The 18,761-nt window shown below is 38.9% G+C and overlaps 1 protein-coding gene across 6 annotated transcripts in view; it reads left to right on the plus strand.

Annotated features, from left to right (window-relative positions):
• LOC100992160 (protocadherin alpha-11) overlaps positions 1 to 18,761 on the plus strand; it is a 229,923-nt gene that overhangs the window by 15,524 nt on the left and 195,638 nt on the right. The window contains exons 1-2 of one of the 6 annotated variants that reach the window (XM_055112720.2): positions 15 to 6,138; positions 7,594 to 7,788. The exons of 2 other annotated variants lie outside the window; for them this stretch is intronic. In XM_055112720.2, coding sequence (XP_054968695.1) covers positions 3,769 to 6,138; positions 7,594 to 7,659 — 2,436 coding nt within the window. In that variant the 5' untranslated portion in view covers positions 15 to 3,768 and the 3' untranslated portion in view covers positions 7,660 to 7,788. Of the gene's footprint in view, positions 1 to 14; positions 6,163 to 7,593; positions 7,789 to 9,548; positions 12,140 to 18,761 lie in introns of those variants that run through there. 3 more of the 6 variants (XM_014345059.4, XM_003829157.7, XM_014345062.5) reach the window with 3 other exon arrangements.

Genomic DNA, 18,761 nt, shown 5'->3' on the forward strand with positions numbered 1-18,761 from the left:
TTCTACTAGTTATTTAGATTCATAGTTCTTCATTTATTTTATATCATCCTACCGTGCGATTTTGAATATGAATTAGAGATCAACTTATTGCATTTACTGAACAATTTATTTAAACAATCTACATAACTGTTTTCTTATTTTTACATTTTGGCACTTCCATCATTAAGTCATAAGTAATAGACCATGAAACACTGAAAAACACCTCAGCAAAATTTGTAAATTAAACATTTCCCATAAATATTTTCTCTCTTAAAAATGGAAAATCACAATCGGAAGAAATTAAAGAATTTGATTATATAATACGTATTTTCAACTGACACTGTCTATCCAATCTGTCGGATAGTGTTTGGAATAACCTATATCCTGGACATTTCTTAGATTGTTCTTTGGATCAACAATGCCCTTGTCTATGCAATAGTTAATAAGCTAAATTTTGTTTGTTTGTTTGTTTTTGTTGAGACAGTCTTGCTCTGTCACCTAGGCTGGAGTGCAGTGGTGTGATCTCAGCTCACTATAACCTCTGCCACCCGGGTTCAAGTGATTGTCTTGCCTCAGCCTCCTTAGTAACTGGGATTACAGGCGCCCACCACCACGCCCGGCTATTTTCTTTTTAAAATTTTTTATTTTTAGTAGAGACGGGGTTTCACCATGTTGGCCAGGCTGGTCTCAAACTCCTGGCCTCAAGTGATCCACCCTCCTAGGCCTCCCAAAGTGCTGGGATTACAGGAGTGAGCCACTGCACCTGGTCTTTTTATTTGTATTTGAAAGCAGCCTGAGTGGATATTTTAACACCAGAATTTCCAAAAGTATGTAGCACAGGTTGTTACAACAAAATGACAGCACTTAGGAATAACTGCTAATCTTAAGTATGTTTTTTATAAGTAAAATAACCCATTATTTGGTATAAAGATTTCACACTGATAACATTTTTGAGTTATCAGGCAAAAATAGAGAGTATTGAGAAAAGAGACCCTCTCAATTTTGTTTAATTTGAAAATATTAACATTTAAAAATCACACTGGGGTTTTTCAGGTGGTGGGACTTTTTCTTCATTTAAGTGGAGACTACCCAGTCTTTATGTTAATGGTTGATAAATCATCCTTTCAGTATCATTATCATTAGGCCAATGTGTGCAGGCCTCCCACTGCAGAGATTGACTACTTTTTTCTGGCATCTAATTCTATGCGTGGGAATACATTTTCCATTAATGTGAGCTCACTCAATTTTGCCTGGAAGCATCCATATTCCTAATGAAATTGGAATTTTTCCAAAAGATGAGGCCTGGTCTTGGTTGACTACATTTTCACTTGAAACATTTATTGTGGGTAATTATAACACTGAACTCGACAAGTAAATGTTACACTTGGAAAGAATTTTTTTAGCTTTTCCAACCAAAGGCAGATGTATTGCAATAAAATAACTGTCTTAAACGGTCCTCTACTATTTAGTTCTTAGTTATTTGCTGTTTATTCTAAATATATGTGCATATTGATAAATCATAGAAATAACTTCCACTAGTGATCTTACCTTTAGCCATTTCATAGTTAGGTCAGAATATTCATTTCCAAGTAATACTTGACCACTATGTTTCTACCATAGGTAAATGATAAGCTTCTAAAATTATATTCACATATATCCAAATCTCCAGGAGTCACAATCTGTTGCTCTATAAGTTTTTTCAAAACATTCTTATTTACATTTTTTTCTTGGTTGTCTAAGTGACATCTAGGTGGTAGTAGAAACTATTCACTGATACTTTATCTACAAAATGGCTCAATCTTCTAAACTCATAGTTCCTTTAATATTACCTTTATCTCTTAATCAGTATGGAGTCTACTCTGCTATAAATTCTCATGTGACATTCCATTTTGCAATTAGTATAACTCTTAAAGGTACTGAAAAGTGCAGTATTACAATAAGTTGTCAAAGGCATCTCTTTACTATGAAGTCCATGAAGTTTAAAAATTTTAAGTTTATCTCTTATTTTCAAACTAGCTACCATCTTTAAAAATTCAGCAAAGTGGTAACTGGAATATTAATAGCTATAATTATTTCTTAGGTCCATGCTTTTCAGAAATAATGCTTAAATGTTTACTTACTTCTTCATAATATAGCACAATAGAATCATTTAGAAATTATGTAAGTTTGATATTAACAAATATCATTAACTTACATTTTTATTTATCTTGCTTGAAAAAGTTAATTCAAAATATTAATTTATTTATTCATGAAAACAACAATTGATAATTTATCCTATTCTAAATATGAATGATAAAATCTGAGTAAGTTGCAGTCCTTGCTTCCATTTCATGAATACACAGGAAACAAAAGCTGAAATGAAAACTTTTCCCCTAAATATTTAAATCACATGTTTGATTTCATTTTTAAATGGTCTGGGTATAAGCAAAAATTTGTACATTCTTTTATTTCTCTAAATTTGACCTCTTTCCATAAATTTTCTTTGCCCCACTTCCAAATGCGGCGAGAATTCATGCTTCTCATTGAATTCACAGATATCTTTAGAATGTTTTATTGCTTAGTGTTAAATATGTTGAGTAAATACTGGCTTATGTTCCTAGGTTACTTTTCTCCCTTCACTGATTAGTTAAATAATCAATTCTTTCAAGTAACAACTTTTAAAAAAACTGGAATCTAGAAATTCATCAGGAGTGGAGATCATCAAAAATGTAATTATTTTATATTGTTAACATTTTAGTATATACAGGTAAATTCAAATACATAGTGTGGAAAAATTAAACCTAATATATTCTTAATTGATGTGATGTGAATGTAACAAATATACAAATCACATTCCCACAGTAGGAAACAAATTTCCAGTTTGAATTTCTCTGTAAAGGACCGACTTCTGAAATCTTTATGTAAGTTACAGTCAAGACAGTTGATGAGGCTATAGTTCTTGAAAAAGGGGCATGGGAGGGAATTACAGACATTCTACAAATTTAAAAAACCATAAATGTACATATTTTAAAAAATTAACAGTTGCTGTAATAACATAAAAGTAGATATATGTATGTTTTAATATATACAGCACACACACACTTTTAAATACTTCAACATCTCAATGTTTTGATGATCATAAATCTGAAAGGATCTGATTTTTCTATAAAATGTAACTTGGGAGGTAAAGAGGTTAATGGTAAGTTGTCTTGAATCAGATTGAAATCCCATCGTACCAAGAGATAATATCGTTTTACTTAACCTCTATGTGTTTGTAAAAAGCGAATAATATTAAAACTTATTTCAGAGGATTGTGATAATTTAATGGGATAATTCCATTAAGACAAATAGAAAAGTGGCTGTCACATGGGAAACATTTCCAATAGATGTCCACTGTTAAAACAGGAATCACAATATTCTAGTGTATGTCATGAATTAGCACAATTGATAGTGAATTAGTATAAAAGTTCTAAGGAAATATTTAGATAAAATATAAGGACTTTGAGGAGTGACCGAAGGATATTACAATTGAAACTAGAAAATTTGGGAAAGTTCAAACGACATACAAGGAAAAGAAGATATATTTACATATTTAATACTTACACGTTTAGCCACATGATGTCGCTGTCCACCACAAGGTCTTTCTCCACAAAAGAAATAACAGCGTGCATTACGTATTCAGATACTGCTTTGCTTCATCCTCTCTAAAATTTAACACCAAGGAGTTTAAGAAATGAAGATAAGGAACTCGAATTATTTTTAAATTTTGGATCAATGTAAAGGCAATCTAATATTTGGAAAATACTTGCAATGTTGTTTTCCTGGCGAGAAGATCCTGGAGCCCAGTGCCTGCTGCTTTCTCTTCTGCTCCTGGCAGCCTCGGAGGTGGGGAGCGGCCAGCTCCACTACTCCGTCTCTGAGGAGGCCAAGCATGGCACCTTCGTGGGCCGCATCGCGCAGGACCTGGGGCTGGAGCTGGCGGAGCTGGTGCCGCGCCTGTTCCGGGTGGCGTCCAAAAGACACGGGGACCTTCTGGAGGTAAATCTGCAGAATGGCATTTTGTTTGTGAATTCTCGGATCGACCGCGAGGAACTGTGCGGGCGGAGCGCGGAGTGCAGCATCCACCTGGAGGTGATCGTGGACAGGCCGCTGCAGGTTTTCCATGTGGAGGTGGAAGTGAAGGACATTAATGACAACGCGCCAGTTTTTCCAATGGCTGTAAAGAATCTGTTTATTTCCGAATCCCGACAGCCTGGCTCTCGGTTTTCGCTAGAGGGCGCATCAGATGCAGATATCGGAACAAATTCGTTGTTGACTTACAGTCTTGATTCCACTGAATATTTTACCTTGGACGTTAAAAGAAATGACGAGGAAATTAAATCCCTTGGACTCGTGTTGAAAAAATATTTAAATAGAGAGGACACTCCTAAGCATTATTTACTAATAACAGCAATTGATGGTGGGAAACCAGAGCTCACTGGCACGACTCAACTAAAGATCACTGTTTTAGATGTAAACGACAACGCCCCAGCGTTTGAGAGGACGATCTATAAAGTCAGATTACTCGAAAATGCACCAAATGGTACCCTAGTGGTGACCGTTAACGCCACCGATTTGGATGAAGGAGTAAATAAGGATATCGCGTATTCTTTCAATACGGACATGTCAGCAGATATTCTGTCAAAATTCCATTTAGATCCAGTCAATGGACAAATCAGTGTAAAAGGTAACATAGATTTCGAGGAAAGTAAGTCATATGAAATCCAGGTAGAAGCCACGGATAAAGGAAATCCCCCAATGTCAGATCACTGCACAGTTCTACTCGAAATTGTGGACATCAATGATAATGTACCTGAGTTAGTTATTCATTCACTATCTTTACCTGTATTAGAAGACTCTCCACTTAGCACAGTCATCGCCCTGATCAGCGTGTCCGACCGCGACTCAGGAGTCAATGGACAGGTCACCTGCTCGCTGACGCCCCACGTCCCCTTCAAGCTGGTGTCCACCTTCAAGAATTACTACTCATTGGTGCTGGACAGCCCTCTGGACCGCGAGAGCGTGTCGGCCTATGAGCTGGTGGTGACTGCTCGGGACGGGGGCTCGCCTTCACTGTGGGCCACGGCCAGCGTGTCCGTGGAGGTGGCCGACGTGAACGACAATGCGCCGGCATTCTCGCAGTCCGAGTACACGGTGTTCGTGAAGGAGAACAACCCGCCGGGCTGCCACATCTTCACGGTGTCTGCGCGGGACGCGGACGCGCAGGAGAACGCGCTGGTGTCCTACTCGCTGGTGGAACGGCGGGTGGGGGAGCGCGCGCTGTCGAGCTACGTGTCGGTACACGCGGAGAGCGGCAAGGTGTACGCGCTGCAGCCGCTGGACCACGAGGAGCTAGAGCTGCTGCAGTTTCAGGTGAGTGCGCGCGATGCGGGCGTGCCGCCTCTGGGCAGCAACGTGACGCTGCAGGTGTTCGTGCTGGACGAGAACGACAACGCTCCGGCACTGCTGATGCCTCGGGTGGGTGGCATCGGTGGCGCAGTGAGCGAGCTGGTGCCGCGGTCAGTGGGTGCGGGCCACGTGGTAGCGAAGGTGCGCGCAGTGGATGCAGACTCAGGCTACAACGCCTGGCTTTCGTATGAGCTACAGCCTGGGACCGGCGGTGCGCGCATCCCGTTTCGCGTGGGGCTGTACACGGGAGAGATCAGCACGACCCGTGCCCTGGACGAGGTCGACGTCCCGCGCCATCGCCTACTGGTGCTGGTGAAGGACCACGGTGAACCCTCATTGACCGCCACGGCCACTGTGCTGGTGTCGCTGGTGGAGAGTGGCCAGGCACCCAAGGCCTCGTCCCAGGCGTCCGCTGGCGCCACGGGCCCGGAAGCTGCACTGGTGGATGTCAACGTGTACTTGATCATCGCCATCTGCGCGGTGTCCAGTCTGTTGGTGCTCACACTGCTGCTATATACTGCTCTGCGGTGCTCCGCGCCGCCAACCGAAGGCGCCTGTGGGCCGGGCAAGCCCACGCTGGTGTGCTCCAGCGCGGTGGGGAGCTGGTCATACTCGCAGCAGAGGCAGCAGAGGGTGTGCTCTGGAGAGGGGTTGCCCAAGACCGACCTCATGGCTTTTAGCCCTAGCCTTCCTCCTTGTCCAATTAGCCGGGATAGAGAGGAGAAACAGGATGTGGACGTTGATCTCTCAGCCAAAGTGAGTAATTTTTATTTATTCTTTCCAAAATGTCTTTGTTTTTCATTCCTCAATGTTTCCACTCCTCTGGAAATACGTTAATAGTTAAGTATGAATTATGTGATTCATAATTAGACTTTTCCAGTTTTGTGGTTTTGTGGTTAAAACGCTAAGATTTTTGTTGCTAATTTTTGAACCAAATCAGCAGTAAGTTATGAGATCCACACTTGTAATTTTGTTTTGTTATTAGGTGCAGTAGTAGGATTATTTTATTGCTAAATGCCTGGGTATAAGACAAATATTTTTTCTTAGATGAATTGCATTATTTAGAGAATCTGACTTCGACTTGTTTTATACTTATCCCTATACAATGCTTCTTCAATATCTTTTGCCACTTTTCATTTGGACTTCCTACTACCTGTTAGTACGAATGTTACTTGCTCATTTTATGAGTTCACCTAATGCTTATAACTCCCTATTGATTATGCTTTTCCACCTTCAGTTTCAAAAATTAGATCATTACACCTGTTGTCTTTTATGGAACCTCTTTTATTCTCTTATTCACTTGTTTGGAGTCTCAATCCTTATTTTTTACTTGAATATGATTCATTTTAGGCCTTGTGCTCTAATTTGGCAATACCGTTTATTGTTTCTTGATTTCCCAGTTTGGAAAAAAATCGAGAATAACAATTGCATTTAGAATTGCATCTTTGTTCATCTTTAGTTTATCACTACTTTATTTAATACTACTTTAATAATACTACTGTATTATATGTTAAAATTTATTACTAATAACTAAAATATCAATATGAAGTGAAAATTTAATAGTTGTATAGTATATTTATATATTCATTTTAAAAGAATGTTTTAAATCTTGTTAAAAATAATTTTCAATCTGAACAATATCTTGAAAATAATTATGGTATCTAATTTTAAAACTATCCCTACTAGCAAAACTTTTTATTCATTAGTGTCTTTTGCATACCATACTAAGGATGCTAATATGAAATAAGTTTGATAAGCCAATGTTATAATGTTATTACTGGTTAACTTCTCTGAATAGCATCCTGCCTATTAATGTGTGCCATGCAATAAGTAGAAAACTCCAAATAACCAGAACCAAATGAAATTGAAGGTAGACTTTTTTCTAATCACTACCCCTACATATTTGGTTATCTCCTCTAGCAATTAGTTGGACTCCCATTTAAGTTTCCCTACCACTGGAGAGAAATAGTAACCAACTGAAACCTGGTTAATACTCATTGACGTCTAACACGTAAAATAGATATTTTTCTTGACTCCTCTCCTTCCCCTCACTTCCATTTTCTTTATTTCCTTTTTTGGCACTATCCTTTGTTGCTCCCTTGTCCATGAAGTAGTAGCCATAGTGTGTCCATCTCAGGTCAGTATTTTAAAAATTTAGTTCTGTTATCAGCTTCTTGAATATAATAGAGTCAGCCAAAGTACTTGTCTTCCCAGATATGGAACTTCAATCTTCAAATCCAGCTTGCCTCTTGAAACTATTGTCTAACAAGACTCTTGGCAAAGACATTTTGAAGACTTTGGAATTTTCACTTCACAGATGTACTGATGCTATGTCAAATAAATATTGAATAGCTACCAAATAAACATCGTTTTCTATTCTGCTGCATTCCCCATCTATACATTAAAATACCTGGTAAATGAAAATATTACAAATGAAATGGGTGAAAATGGAATTCTTCCTCCTTTTTTCCAATGTGCTTGATGTCAATGATCATTTTGTAAAAATATAGTTTGGGTCCCCACATAGTGAAAGTACCCTGGTTTCTGTTTGATTCAGAAATTTGGTGGGGTTTTTTGTTGTTGTTGTTTTGGTTTTTGTGTGTGTGTGTTTGTGTGAGTGTAGTTCTTCAATAGAGAGGGAGCGTAAAGCTATTTTCACTAGATTGATTTTTTGTTTAGACAAACAGGATGAAAATAACTTTATGAATATAGGAGGCAAGGAAAGTTTTTAAATGGCTACCATTATGTCTTTATATATTAAATTTCTTTATGTAAGAAAATGTATTGTGGGTTTATTTATTGGGAAGTCTTCATTCCCCATTAATACCCAGGATGATTCAAAGATCGTGATTACCAAGAATTAGAATAAAAATTAAGCTAAAACCCAAGTTTTCAACATTGAACTTGAAATACATCTTAATTGGGGAAATGTCTAGAGACTTTTTTTGTATCTTTAGAAAATTATAGAGGCTGTTGAAACACCACATTTTCCCAACTAGATATGCGATCACCTTAAATTGATGCATTTTATTAGGCAATGGAAGGAAACAAACATTTTCTGCAGGGTAAATATTTAGCAAATGTTAGGTAAGTCCCTCTGAGCTATTAAACAATTAAGATACAACTATTCCCTTTAAAATATATATTCCAAAAAAGGACACACATACTCAAATGCTTATAAGAGATAAATTAATGTAAAAAATGGCCCATGCGATTCCACACTGGTGCTGCAGTTTGTAAAAGAAGAAAAAATACCTGTTCAATTGGTTTGATCATGACATTCTTCATGGGTCAGGGAAGTTTTAAGTGGTTATAAAATGGGGTAAATTGGCTTTAGAAGAGTTTAGAAATGATGTGGATTACTTATAGACAGGACAAAATGAACATACTTGTTTATTAAAAAATGCTATTGGAAGCAGGAAATATTCAGTTTGGCTAAAATATATAAGCACTATAGGAGAAAATAGAAGCTTAGGCACATTACATACTGGAGAACAAGCAAGTACTTATAAACTGTAAGAGTCAAAATGAGAATACCAGCGTTTCTCATGGGAGCAAATGAGTTCCAATGAATAAAATTATTTGGAATGCTTTTCCATGCAAGCTATTTGCTATAACTTCCTGCTTCCTTGCACTTTCAGCCCTGACATGACTCAAGGAAGACATCTAATTAAATGCTGATGGTCTTTGATCCTTTTATAAAACATCTGCAAATTTCCCTGTCAATAGCTTGTTCTTGGCACCAGAATTTCCCTAGAGACCAGTCCCCTCAAGTCAACAACACCAGAAATACTAGGGTGAAGAGGATGTTATCATTAATAAAAAAAAAACCCTGGAATTCTTGGGAACACAGGAATCTGTAATGAATTTTTCTAATCAACAGTTTACAGTTACATGTTTACAAAGTGTATAGTTAGGTCTCTGTAATACTTAAAACCTGTGTTGAAAAAATTATTTCTACTGAAGTAAAAGTTGCCCCTATGGCGAAACTAAGGACCACACTCAATCAATCAGTGGTACAATGTGTACCACAGTAGTACAAAATGTATTCCTATTCTCCGAAAAGACTGAAAGAATAAATAAAACCAAGTAGTTTATAGTAGAGTGTGTGGGGGTTTCCACAATTGCTACTTACGGTTTGGAGCCACATGATGTCGCTCTTTACCACAAAATACATGAGAGAAGGAGGAAGAAGGGAAAATTCCTTCTATTCTTACTGGAAGGAACCATATGCACTCTTTGGAGTCTGAAATATGGAGGATGCAGCTGCACTTGACTGACCGATTAAAAGATTTCCCTTGACTTTGAGAAACGATATTTAATCAGAACAAAATACTGTGCACTAAAGATGGAGTTTTCCTGGGGAAGCGGCCAGGAATCCCGGCGTCTGCTGCTCTTACTTCTTCTCCTCTCAGCCTGGGAGGCAGGGAACGGTCAGCTCCACTACTCGGTCTCCGAGGAGGCCAAACACGGCACCTTCGTGGGCCGCATCGCGCAGGACCTGGGGCTGGAGCTGGCGGAGCTGGTGCCGCGCCTGTTCCGGGTGGCGTCCAAGGGCCGCGGAGGCCTTCTGGAGGTAAATCTGCAGAATGGCATTTTGTTTGTGAATTCTCGGATCGACCGGGAGGAGCTGTGCCGGCGGAGCGCGGAGTGCAGCATCCACCTGGAGGTGATCGTGGACAGGCCGCTGCAGGTTTTCCATGTGGACGTGGAGGTGAGGGACATTAACGATAATCCGCCGGTGTTCCCAGCAACACAAAAGAACCTGTCCATCGCGGAATCCAGGCCGCTTGACTCTCGGTTTCCACTAGAGGGCGCCTCGGATGCAGATATCGGGGAGAACGCCCTGCTCACTTACAGACTGAGCCCAAATGAATACTTTTCTCTGGAAAAACCATCTGATGACGAGCTGGTAAAAGGTCTTGGGCTTATATTACGGAAATCTTTAGACAGAGAAGAAGCTCCGGAGATTTTTTTAGTGCTCACAGCCACTGATGGAGGCAAACCCGAGTTGACTGGCACCGTTCAGTTACTCATCACAGTACTGGATGCCAATGACAATGCCCCAGCTTTTGACAGAACCATTTATAAGGTGAGATTACTAGAAAATGTTCCTAATGGAACATTGGTAATTAAACTTAACGCCTCAGATTTAGACGAAGGATTGAATGGGGACATTATTTATTCATTCTCAAATGATATTTCGCCAAATGTGAAATCCAAGTTTCACATAGATCCAATTACTGGACAAATTATTGTAAAGGGATATATTGACTTTGAAGAAAGCAAATCCTATGAAATTATTGTAGAGGGCATTGATAAGGGACAGCTCCCACTTTCTGGCCATTGTAGAGTTATTGTGGAAGTAGAAGACAACAACGATAATGTCCCAGATTTGGAATTCAAGTCTTTGTCACTTCCAATTAGAGAGGACGCTCCACTGGGTACAGTCATCGCCCTGATCAGTGTGTCCGACAAAGACATGGGTGTCAATGGGCTGGTTACCTGCTCCTTGACGTCCCACGTCCCCTTCAAGCTGGTGTCCACCTTCAAGAATTACTACTCGTTGGTGCTGGACAGTGCCCTGGACCGCGAGAGCGTGTCAGCCTATGAGCTGGTGGTGACCGCGCGAGACGGGGGCTCGCCTTCGCTGTGGGCCACGGCCAGTGTTTCTGTGGAGGTGGCTGATGTGAACGACAACGCTCCGGCGTTCGTGCAGCCCGAGTACACAGTGTTCGTGAAGGAGAACAACCCGCCGGGCTGCCACATCTTCACGGTGTCTGCGTGGGACGCGGACGCGCAGGAGAACGCCCTGGTGTCCTACTCGCTGGTGGAGCGGCGGGTGGGCGAGCGCGCGCTGTCGAGCTACGTTTCGGTGCATGCGGAGAGCGGCAAGGTGTATGCGCTGCAGCCGCTGGACCACGAGGAGCTAGAGCTGCTGCAGTTTCAGGTGACCGCGCGGGATGCGGGCGTGCCGCCTCTGGGCAGCAACGTGACGCTGCAGGTGTTCGTGCTGGACGAAAACGACAACGCGCCAGCACTGCTAGCGCCTCGGGCGGGTGGCACTGGTGGCGCAGTGAGCGAGCTGGTGCCATGGTCGGTGAGTGTGGGCCACGTGGTGGCAAAGGTGCGCGCGGTGGATGCTGACTCGGGCTACAACGCGTGGCTTTCGTACGAGCTGCAGCCGGGGACTGGTGGCGCGCGCATCCCTTTCCGCGTGGGGCTGTACACTGGCGAGATCAGCACAACGCGTGCCCTGGACGAAACGGACGCTCCGCGCCACCGCCTACTGGTACTGGTGAAGGACCACGGCGAGCCCGCGCTGACGGCCACGGCCACTGTGCTGGTGTCACTTGTGGAGAGTGGACAGGCGCCAAAGGCCTCCTCACGGGCGTTGGCGGGCGCTGTTGGTCCCGATGCTGCGCTGGTGGATGTCAACGTATACCTGATCATTGCCATCTGCGCGGTGTCCAGCCTTTTGGTGCTCACGCTGCTGCTGTACACCGCGCTGCGGTGCTCTGCGCCGCCCACCGAGGGCGCGTGCGCTCCGGGCAAGCCCACGCTGGTGTGCTCCAGCGCGGTGGGGAGCTGGTCATACTCGCAGCAGAGGAGGCCGAGGGTGTGCTCTGGTGAGGGCCCACCCAAGACCGACCTCATGGCCTTCAGCCCCAGTTTACCTGACTCTAGGGACAGAGAAGATGAGCTGCAGACAACTGAGGAATCCTTTGCAAAGGTTAGTGTATAACATCCTTTTGTTTAATTTTCGTATTGTTTTTCTCTATCAACTTCTTCGTAAATTTATTTCTAAGAGTCAAATTTCCCTGGGTTAAAATTTTACCTCTCTTTACATATCCATTTTAACTAAAGTCTTTTGGAATTATAGGACATCAGAGCAATATATATTGCCTTCCTTCATTTTATGCTGCATTATTCAATGCATATTAACAGAACTGTAATTTCTAGTAAATTTTCACTATATTCACCCTCTTTGTTTTTGGTAATAATCAACATTTTAGAAAACATTTTACTATTATTTAACCTATTACACATAAACAAATGTGCACAGGCTGAAATAATAAAGCTCCATAAATTGTATGAAAGTGAAAAGCTCCGTTGCCTCCATCGCTGAAGCCCCTCGCATGCACCTGCCAAATCACTTCCCTTATTTTTCCTCCAGTGTAACCGCACATTTGCCTTTTATAACTGTTTGTTCGGGGCCTGTTTTGGGAACGTTATCTAATTGGACTTGCACAACATGTATTGTCTGTGCATTTGTGTGTTATTTGTATTTATCACTCATTGTTTATGAAATTATCCATGTTGTTACATGTAGTTGTAGTTCATTTAATTCTGTTTCTAGTACTATTTCATAAATATACTATACATTATTTATTCTACTGTTCAAGAATTTGCATTGTGCCTCAATGTCTATTTCAAATAATGCCATCATAAATATATTGTACATTTCTTTGATGCCCATGTACACAGATTTCTCTCAGGTTTTTGCCTGAGAGTTGTGTTTGTGGGTCACAGAGTATGTGTGTATCTTTGTCTTTTGTAGCTAACACCAACCAATTTTCCAAGATGTTTTTACCTATTTACATTCCTAGTAGTGCATAAGGCTTTCTGCTGGGCCACATCATCTCTACATTTGTCAGGTTATTTTCATGTTAGCCATTTTACTGGGTGACTTTTGTAATCTCATTTTGAAATTATTTTATATTTAAATGAAGTTGAGAACCTTTCTATTTTATTTGGGCAATTTTTATACCTTATTTTGTGCAATAGCTGTTCAAATCTCCTATTTCTCTAGTCTGTTGTTTTTCTTTTCTTTTTTCTCTTCTTTTTTGCTTCCATAGAACTTTATTTCCTTGTTTTTCTTATTACTTAAACAAATCTTGTATTCTGAACATAACTCCTTTTTTTAGTAGTTTTCAACCTCATGGCTAGTTTTTAATTCTTTTTTGTCTTTTGGTGAATAGAAAGTCATAATTTTGATTAAACTGAATTTATCAATTTTTGCCTCTGATCCTATTTCACAAAGATAATTTTCTGTGGTATCTTTTATTTCATTGTTTACATTACATCTACAATCCATTTGGAATATACATATTTTTATCATTGTTGTGAGGTAGGGGTCAAGATTTATTTTTATTTCTTCTTCTCATTACTTTTATTATACTTTAAGTTCTAGGATACATGTGCACAACATGCAGATTTGTTACATAGGTATACATGTGTGCCATGTTCGTTTGCTGCACCCATCAACTCATCCTTTACATTAGGTATTTCTCCTAATGCTATCCCTCCCCCAATCCCCCACACCTCAACAGGCCCCAGTGTGTGATGTTCCCCACCCTGTGTCCAAGTGTTCTCGTTGTTCAATTCCCACCTATGAGTGAGAATATGCAGTGTTTGGTTTTCTGTGCTTGTGATAGTTTGCTCAGAATGATGGTTTCCAGCTTCATCCATGTCTCTACAAAGGACATGAACTCACCCTTTTTTACGGCTGCATAGTCTTCCATGGTGTATATGTGTCACATTTTCTTAATCCAGTCTATCATTGATGGACATTTGGGTTGGTTCCAAGTCTTCGCTATTGTGAATAGTGTCACAATAAACATACATGTGCATGTGTCTTTATAGTAGCATGATTTATAATCCTTTGGATATATACCCAGTAATGGGTCAAATGGTATTTCTAGTTCCAGATCCTTGAGGAATCGCCACACTGTCTTCCACAATGGTTGAACTAGTTTACACTCCCACCAACGATGTAAAAGCATTACTATTTCTCCACATCCTCTCCAGCATGTGTTGTTTCCTGACTTTTTAATGATCGCCATTCTAACTGGTGTGAGATGGTATCTCATTGTGGTTTTGATTTGCATTTCTCTGATTACCAGTGATGATGGGCATTTTTTCATGTGTCTGTTGGCTGCATAAATGTCTTCTTTTGAGAAGTGTCTGTTCATATCCTTTGCCCACTTTTTGATGGGGTTGTTTTTTATTTCTTGTAAATTTGTTTGAGTTCTTTGTAGATTCTGGATATTAGCCCTTTGTCAGATGGGTAGATTGCAAAAATTTTCTCCCATTCTGTAGGTTGCCTGTTCACTCTGATTGTAGTTTCTTTTGAAGATTTATTTTTTACTACCATTTTTTTGTTGGACTTTTAAAATGAGTTTGGAAGTGTTCCCTCTCCTTCAATTTTTTTTTTGGAAGAGTTTGAAAACAATTATCATTGATTCTTCTTTAAAAGTTTGGTAGAATTCTCCAGGAAAGATATCTGGTTTTGGGCTTTTGTTGTTGTTGTTGTTGTTGTTGTTGTTGTTAGGAGGTTTGGATTACTGATTCAATCTCCTTACTAGTTACAGCTTTGTTTAGATTTTTTATTGCTTCATGATTATGTCTTGGTAGTTTGTATGTTTCTAGGAATTAATCAATTTCTTCTAGGTTATTGAATTTTTTCGTATATGATTTTAATAGCCTCTTATAATTGTAGCATCAGGTGTAATGCCACCTCTTTTCTTTCTGACTTCCAGTCTTTTTGTTTTTTTCTTAGTCTAGCTAAGGGGCTTGTCAGTTTTGTTGTTTTTTCAAAAAATCAACTAAGTTGAAAAACTTAATTTAAACTTTTTTTCATTTATTTTTGCTCTAATCTTTATTATAGTATTTCCTCCATTTGCTTTGGGCTTCCTCATTTGTCCTTTTTTTCTAGTTCCTTGAGTTGTTAAGTTTTTTATTTGAGATCTTTCTTCTTTCTTCATTTTTAGTGTAGGCATTTACAACTCCCTTCTTTGTTTTTGTTTTCATGTTTAAGAGACAAGGTCTCGCTATGATGTACAGAGGCACGATCATAGCTCCCTTCAAGTGATCCTTGTGCCTTGGATTCCCAAAGCACTGGGATTACAGGCGTGAGCCACTGAGCTTGCCCAGCTTAATATTCCTTCTTAGTACTGCTTTTGTTGTATCCTGTAAGTTTTTATTGTGTTGTGTTTTCATTTTTGTTTATCTTAACATATTTTCTAATTTATCTTTTGATTTCCCCTTTCATTCAAATGAAATTTTGAACAGAATTTCGTTCAAAATTCTGTCATTTAATTTCTACGTATTTGCAGATTTTCCAGTTTTAATTCCAGTATTGATTTCTAGTTTTATTCCACTGTGGTCAGAAAAGATATTTAGTAGGATTTCAACCTTCTTGAATTTGTTAAGACTTGTTTTGTGACCTGACGTGTGATTTATCCTGGAAAATGCTCTGAGTGTGCTTGAGAAGACTGTATATTTGCTGCTGTTGGGTGGAATTTTCTGTATATGTCTGTCAGTTCCATTTCAGCTATAGTGTTGTTCAAGTCCTCTGCTTCCTTGCTGATTTTCTGTCTGAATGTTCTATTCCTTATTGAAAGTAGGATACCAAAATCTCCTACTACAGTCATTGGAGATACATTCTGAGAATTGTATCATTCTGAGATTTCATCACTGTGCAAACATGAGAGTGTACTTACATATTTACACAAACCTAGATAGTATAGCCTACTACAGACCTAGGTTACATGATCTATTGCTTCTAGGCTACAAACCTATACATATGTTAACTGTACTGATTACTATAGGGAATTGTAACACAATGGTAAGTATTTGTATACCTAAATATATCTAAACATCTAAAAAGTACAGTAAAAACATTGTATAGATTTTTAAAATGGTACACCTGAATAGGGTACTTACCCTATGAATGGAGACTGCGGGGCTGGAAATTTATCTGCATGAGTCAATGAGTGAATGGTGAGTGAATGTGAAGGCCCAGGACATTACTGTGCACTAATGTAGACTTTAAAGCACTATACATTTAGGCTACACTCAATTTATCAAAAAATTTTCTTTTTACAGGCTGGTCATGGTGGCTCATGCCTGTAATCCCAGCACTTTGGGAGGCTGAGGAAGGAGGATCACTTAAGCCCAGGAGTTCAAGACCAGCCTGGGCAATATAGTGAGACCCTGTCTCCAGAAAATAATTTTTAAAAATTAGCTAGGTGTGGTGACACACAGTTGTAGTTCCAGCTACTCGGGAGGCTGAAGTGGGAGGATCCTTGACTTGAGGAGGTCAAGGCTACAGTGAGCCATGGTCGTGCCACTGCACTCCAGCCTGAGCAACAGAGTGAGACTCTGTCTCAATTTTTTTTCTTTCTTCAGTAATAAATTAAACTTAGCTTACTGTAACTTTTTAACTTTGTAAACTTAAATTTTTTAACCTTTTGACTCTTTTGTAATAACACTTAGCTTAAAACACAAACACATTGTACAGCTGTACAAAAATATTTTCTTTATATCCTTATTTTACAAGTTTTTTTGACTTTTAATTTTTTTATTTTTTTCACTTTTACTCAGTGTTTTTTGTTGTTGTTGTTAAAAATGAAGATATAAACACCCATACTAGCCTAGGACTGTATTGGGTCAGGATCATCAATATTATTGTCTTCCACCTCCATGTCTTGTCCCACTGGAAGGTCTTCTGGGGCAATTACACATGTGATGCTATCATCTCCTATGATAACAATATCTTCTAGTGGAATACTTCCCAAAAGACTTTCCTGAGGCTGTTTTGTGGTGAACTTTTTTCTTTTTTTTTTTGAGTTAATGTATTTTTTATAAGTAGAAAGAGTACACTGTAAAATACCACTAAAAAGTATAGTAAATACATAAAGCAGTAACATTTACTATCTGTATCAAGTATTATGTACCGTAAATTACTGTACATAATTGTATGTGCTATCTTGTACTTTTATATAACTGGTAGTGCAATAGGTTTGTTTACACCAACATCACCACAAACATGTGAGTAATGTGCTACAACATTATGACTGCTACATCATCACTAGGTGATAGGAATTTTTCAGCTCCATTATAATCTTATGGGACTACTCTTGTACATGTGGTCTGTTATTGGTTGAAACGTTGTTATACAACACTTGACTTTATTGTATTGCTATCTATTTCTCCATTTCTGTGAATGTTTGCCTCATATATTTAGGTGTTTTAATGTTGGGTGCATATGTATTTATAATTGCTATGTCCTTCTGGTGAATTGATCTTTTATCATTATATAATGTCCTTCTTTGTCTCTTATGACACTTTTTGACTTAAAGACTATTTTGTGTGATGTAGCTGTTTCCACATTTGCACTCTTTTGGTTACAATTTGCATGAAATTTTTTTAATATCCTTTAACTTTCAGCCTATCCAGGTCTTTAAATCTAAAGCAAATATCTTGTAGTTAGCATATAATTGGGTCTTTAAAAAAATCAATTCAGCCACTTTGTATGTTTTGATTGGGGGAGTTTATCCCATTTTTATTTAAAGTAATTATTGATAGGGCATAACTTACTGTTGCCTCTTTGTTAATTGTTGTTTGCAGCTTGTAGACTTTTTGCTCCTCTTTCCTTCTCTTACTGTCTTCCTTTGTGTTTTATTGAGATTTGTAATGCTATGTTTTTGTTCCTTTCCTGTTTTCTTTTGTATATCTTCCATAGGTATTTTCTTTGTGGTTACCATGGGGCTTACATTTTAAAACTCTTATAAAAATGTATTTTAAACTGATAGCATCTTTACTACAATCACAAGACAAAACTCATTATGTTTACTTCTCCCCTACCCAAATTTTATGTTATTGATGTCATAAATACATCTTTTTATATTGTGTATACATTAACATTATTTTATAGTTAGTTTTTCTGTACTTTTGTCTTTTAATCAGATTTTAAAATATCAGATTTTAAAGTGACTTTTGTACCACCATTACAGTATTATAGTATTCTGTTTTTATCTATATATTTATCTTTACTAGTGAGCTTTATACTTTAATAAAATACCTATGTATTTCTGTTTAGCATCCCCTAATTTTAACTCAAAAGGCCCCCTCTTAACATTTCTTGTAAGGCAAGTCTAATTGTGATCACCTTCAGCTTTTGTTTAATTGGGAAGGTCTTTATCTCTTTTTCATTTTTGAAGACAAACTTTGGTGGATTTGGTATTCTTGGTTGGCAGTTCTTTTTCTTTTCAGCACTTTCAGTATAATATCTCACCCCTTTCTGGATGGCAAGGTTTCTACTGAGAAATCTACTGGTAGAGTTAGGGGTGTTCTCTTGTACGTGATGAGGCATTTTTCTTTTGCTGCTTTCTAAATTCTTAACATTTCTTGGATCTTGATGTCCATTTCCTTCCTCATATTTGGGAAGTTTTCAGATGTAATTTTAAAAAATAAGCTGTCTGTCCTTTTCTCTTATGGCTTCTTCTTTTGAAACTGTCATAATGAGTAGAGCAGCCTGCTCGAGGATGTCCTATCAATTTCTTAGGCTT

Source organism: Pan paniscus, chromosome 4, assembly GCF_029289425.2.
Source record: "Pan paniscus chromosome 4, NHGRI_mPanPan1-v2.0_pri, whole genome shotgun sequence".
Classification (NCBI taxonomy): Eukaryota; Metazoa; Chordata; class Mammalia; order Primates; family Hominidae; genus Pan; species Pan paniscus.